We start from the raw sequence: 5000 nt of genomic DNA, 5'->3' as shown, positions 1-5000 counted from the left end.
TTGCTCAAGCTATAAAATTTTTGATAATTACTTCATTTAGAAAGGCAAAATCATTACTTCTATCATGAGTGTCCTGTCAATGATGCAAAATACATAAAGCCATTCAAAATATGAAGGCTATTAAAGAGAAACACTTGCAGACACCTATCCACAATGTTTACCATAAAACTCTCAATGGGGGAAGGTCATGCTCAGGAGAGGAAAGACATGCTCTGCAGCACTTCGCTTTTCAAAGGAATGCTGGTTCTAAAGTTCTAAAGTGTGTGGATGCTAAAGTGTTTGGAATCAATCAAATACAAAAGCAACTATACAAAGCAAACAACCTTATACAGTATTTGTAACCCAGTCCACTAAACATGCAACATGGAAAATATAAACACTCTAACTACACTGCTACTTTTATCACTCTGCCTACAAACCCAGAATTTAAGTCTCATTGTTTGCATTTCACAACAAAAACATGCAAATAACAAACCCAAACACCAAATGCAAAGCAAAAAACAAATGCAGAGAAAATACCTAATGAAAAGTATAAGACATATATCTCACCTAACTATACGAGAAGCCCTCAATAACCTGCATTCCAGTCAATGGGAAACAGTGCTGGAACACCCTGACAGAAACGCTTGTAGTTTTGAATAAAAGTCTTAGTCAAGTCTTCGGGTCTGCTAGTTCCTGCAGTGTGGGGAGTAATCTCCACCTGTGGATAGTGGACAGTGGTCACCTATCTTGTTATTCTACATACCACATTTCTTTTTTTTTTATACATACATACATACATATATACATGTCTCTATATCTCTCTCTCTGTCTTTTTTTAAGATTTATGTATGTATACATGTATTCAACCCACTATGTCCAATCACATCTTGACTAGACCATCACTCACACCAGGATGACATCCTATCACAGGATATGGGTTGAGACTGTTCTAAGTGGAGGAGAAAAAGCCCCTCAAAAGTAGACTTGATGCCTCTCTGCCTCATTCGTTAAACAATGCTGCAGTCAAGAGAATATGGGGCAAGGCAAATTTATGTTTCAAGCAGTTTATATTTCATTGCATGCAGCACCATGCCCATGGCTCAATACAGAGCCAGGAAATCCTGTGGTGAGTAGGTTAACTACTTACATCATTTATCTCTTTATCTTAAAAACAATAAAATTAGTACTGGTCCTTATCTTAAAAACAATAAAATTAGTACTGGATTTAAAAAGCCTATTTGATTGATTAATGTTTCTATTGTTTAATGTCAGTCTTGCCACTGATAATCAAGACCTAGATATTCTGTCCTTTAACCCCCCTCCCCCCCCAAAAAAAAGTAAAATAAATAAAGGTAAGTAAAAAGAGTATGAGACAAGATTTCTAAGAAAATTATTGAAAAAATCAAGTGTAAGATCTTAAACAGGAAAACAGGCTTTTGATTAGTACATATTAAAATAATAAACTGACTAGAAATATTGAATCTTGAATAAGTTATCAATGGAAACCAGGCCTAGGGAATGTCATGCACATTCATGAGGCATTCATTCCTGTCTAGCCTTTGCTTGGAGTGAGAAGGTCATGAGACTAGAGTAAAAGTAATTCTAATATTATCATTACACTCATGTATATGTATTACCTCACTCACTCACTCACACCCACACACACACACACGCACACACACACACACACACACACACACACACACACACACACACACACACACACACACACACACACACACACACACACACACACACACACACACACACATACACACTGTTTTCTAATATATTACTTTTGGATGCTTCCACAGGGGACTTTCCGAGGATAAAGGTTCCTTGGCAAAAACATCCAAAATGGCTGCTGACAACCACCCAGAGTCAAGGCTCCTGATCAGGTCTGCTTCACTTATGAGGTCTCCACGGCCAATGTTAATGAGAACAGCTCCATCTCTGTCCAATGGAGAAAATGCATCAAAATATAAAGAAATAAAGAATTAATATATTCAACCCTAACACCTAGGTTTTATGCTTCTTCTCCCTTCCCTGTGGTTTGGGCTGATAGGGCAAAGCTGTTTATGCTTTGAAATTGGTAGATATGATTGAACTAAAAGCATACAATAAGTAAATATAGTGGTTTATTTTCTTGTGCAGCCAGCAATATGTAGAGGATGATACAGAGTTGGGGCAGGCAGTGGGGGCCATACAGGTTTTCAGAGACATGACATAAATTCACAGACATGCCTGACTGTTAACCCTTTGCCGCCGGGGGGCATGTACGAACGTGTCATGGCATGCCTGGACTATATTCCATGGCATGTGCATATGTGCCATGGTACGCCAGTCCCATTTTCCGAGGTAAGTACCGACACACTGTGGTGCCGACATGGTCCCCTGACAGCAGGGCCTGGGCCTCTATGAATACAGCCCGGGAGAGAGGGCTTTTGCATCGGGAAACCACCAAGTGGCATTGGGTTAAAGGGTTAAAATTCTTAAATATGTAATATCAATTTGATACTGACAAAAATACTTTGAACTGGGAAAGATTATTCACAGAAGAAAAAAGAAAAAAGAGCTAGAAAAATCTCAAGAGAAAACTAAATCATACTTTGCATCCTTCAAGATATCTCCCCCAAGCATTCCTCTTGTCTCAGGTGTTGATGGCATGATATTTACAACATAATCACACTCCTTCAACAGGGATGAAAGCTCTCCAGTATGCCTTTGGAAGTATACAGAAAACATTACTTAAAAACAATATTAATATTGTATGGAAGAATGCTGTGCATTTGTCTCTATCATCTGATAAATGACCGCAATAAAATCACTCATCAATCTATAAATCTCTTAAACCATATTTTTTCAAAATGTTATATCGTTAATATTTACACCACACAAATTGGTTCCCTTATCTTGTGCATCGAAAATCTCATTGAAACATAAACACTTTCAAATGGACAACAAAAAAATGTAATACCCCATCCACTGTATGTTTTTACAAACTTCAAAATATTTTACAGAAAACAGACCATAGCAAAGATTTTAGCATAAACAGCAAATTAAAATACTTACCAGTATTTATCAACACTACCACATCTATTCTCATTACTTGGAACTGAGCGGCTGTAACCGTGCACAGTGCATCGGAATGCTTTGAGGCATCTTGCAACTGCAAAAAAAAATACATATCATTTGAAAGGGAAATTATACCAACTCTTATAAATTATTTCAGCTGGTTTCAAACTTACTAATATATATATAAAGCCAAACAGAAAAAAGAGAGAGAAAATATAAATTCAATTTAACAGAAACTGAAGTCCTAATGATTTAATATACAAAGAGCTAAATAAGTATTCATAATTATTACCTTCTTTTCCAATGTTTCCCATTCCTAGTATTCCAACTACCAAGTCCTCTATACTTCGGTAGTAATGAATCTTCTTCTCATGAAGCCACAAACCTTTCATCTGTTGGCACAAATTAAATAGTGAGTAAAATATGCAAAACCCCCAACTCTTACATACACATATGTGCACAAACAATTGCAAATTATTTTATGTTTTGCACTGTTATACTGAACAACTCTGATATATTCACAATCAAAGCATTTAATGACCAAGACACTGACACATCAAAATATACAGAATATAGAGAACTGGGAAATTCTACCTGGTTTTGATGACACTCAAACCAGTCTCGCTCATGACTTATGATGCGACCAACTGTATATTCTGCCATAAGCTGACCGAAGGAATCCCCAACCATACGAGTGATTGGAAAATTTGGCTTTGGCTGAAAAAAAAAAAAAGGAAACATATTTCTCTTGAGAATGCTGAAGTACAATTAGATCCTGTATCCACACATAACACCAAAATCTTTACAAACAAAAATACGTAATATAATAACTGACTATATAACATAACTCTAAAATTCTAAAACAACTGGACTCAGCAAGGGAGTGTGTATCACTGATAGTACAGAGGAGTCTCTGGGTATGAAAAACAAAACTTTGGAAAAAAAGGAACGTAGCCAAATAATTCTTCCCTGTCAGATTGTGTGTCCTCCATTCAGCAGATTTAGATTAGAGAACTATGGGTAAAGTAATTATCAAACAATGCTTTAGATGACATCTATAGGGCCCTTCAAATGGGATTTTTTTTTAGTATTTTGATTTGATCTGTGATGGTTGGCTTACTGTGACTGTGCATGGTGTCAATTGATTGCCATAGCCTCTGCACTTTGCACACTAGCAAAGGCCAATAATCCCTTACCATGTATACTAGAGATCTTGCATGGATTACTCATTTGATAATAAATTACCATAGAGATCTACAAACCCTCCTACTTGAAAATATGTGGCTGAAATTTCTTGTTTCTGCTTGAGTACTGATGGGTATCTTCTAAACATTTACTGAAGCTGAATTATCATTTTTTTTTTATTTCCCTGTAACAATGCTAAAATAACTTATACAATCCATACCAAAAAGTAAGAAATGCTGATTTTGAACATGTTCTCACTCTCACCTTATCCCTAAAAAAATCAACAAGTCCCTCAACTCCTGCCCATGTTCCTTGGGCCCACTGGAGCTTGGGGAGCAGGTGAGTTATCTGAAAGCAGAATCATTATGTTAATTCACTGATTAGAAGTAAAGAAGTGAGTAGAAAAAATCTAAAAAATAAAGGTTAAAAACTGTTCCATACAACTGGGATAGTCATGAATATATCTAAACTTATGTACTGTATAAATACAAGAAGAAAAAAACTTTGATCATTCACACAATAGACAATATCCAACATGAAAAAGAACTTCTTTTCCCAATAAATATATATTTATGGACATGACTTGTTAACATTTATATTACATATAGCTACTTTTCCAAATATTAATAACTCTTGCTGTTTGCTGTAAAAGTAAAGATAATCTATAAACCATATAATTATATGCTGTATCTTTGTGACTGTGAAGCAGCCAATGCAACTGCTTGGTACACTACAAACCTGTGCAATAAAGTTGTTGT

General features: G+C 35.9%; 1 protein-coding gene across 2 annotated transcripts in view; it reads right to left on the bottom strand.

Annotated features, from left to right (window-relative positions):
• The window catches only part of LOC125045554 (glyoxylate/hydroxypyruvate reductase A-like), a 10227-nt gene that overhangs the window by 2929 nt on the left and 2298 nt on the right, over window positions 1-5000 (bottom strand). Inside the window, exons 2-9 of one of the 2 annotated variants that reach the window (XM_047642876.1) lie at window positions 4981-5000; window positions 4507-4590; window positions 3652-3774; window positions 3350-3449; window positions 3055-3151; window positions 2591-2704; window positions 1779-1935; window positions 550-700 (exon numbers count right to left, since the gene is read on the bottom strand). The exon at window positions 4981-5000 is cut by the window's right edge and continues 66 nt beyond it. In XM_047642876.1, coding sequence (XP_047498832.1) covers window positions 569-700; window positions 1779-1935; window positions 2591-2704; window positions 3055-3151; window positions 3350-3449; window positions 3652-3774; window positions 4507-4590; window positions 4981-5000 — 827 coding nt within the window. In that variant the 3' untranslated portion in view covers window positions 550-568. The remainder of the gene's footprint in view (window positions 1-549; window positions 701-1778; window positions 1936-2590; window positions 2705-3054; window positions 3152-3349; window positions 3450-3651; window positions 3775-4506; window positions 4591-4980) is intronic. The other variant, XM_047642875.1, reaches the window with a different exon arrangement.

The sequence above is a fragment of the Penaeus chinensis genome, chromosome 37 (assembly GCF_019202785.1).
Source record: "Penaeus chinensis breed Huanghai No. 1 chromosome 37, ASM1920278v2, whole genome shotgun sequence".
Taxonomy (NCBI): Eukaryota; Metazoa; Arthropoda; class Malacostraca; order Decapoda; family Penaeidae; genus Penaeus; species Penaeus chinensis.
Note: the sequence above shows the minus strand (reverse complement) of the source record. Positions and strands in the feature narration are given on the sequence as shown.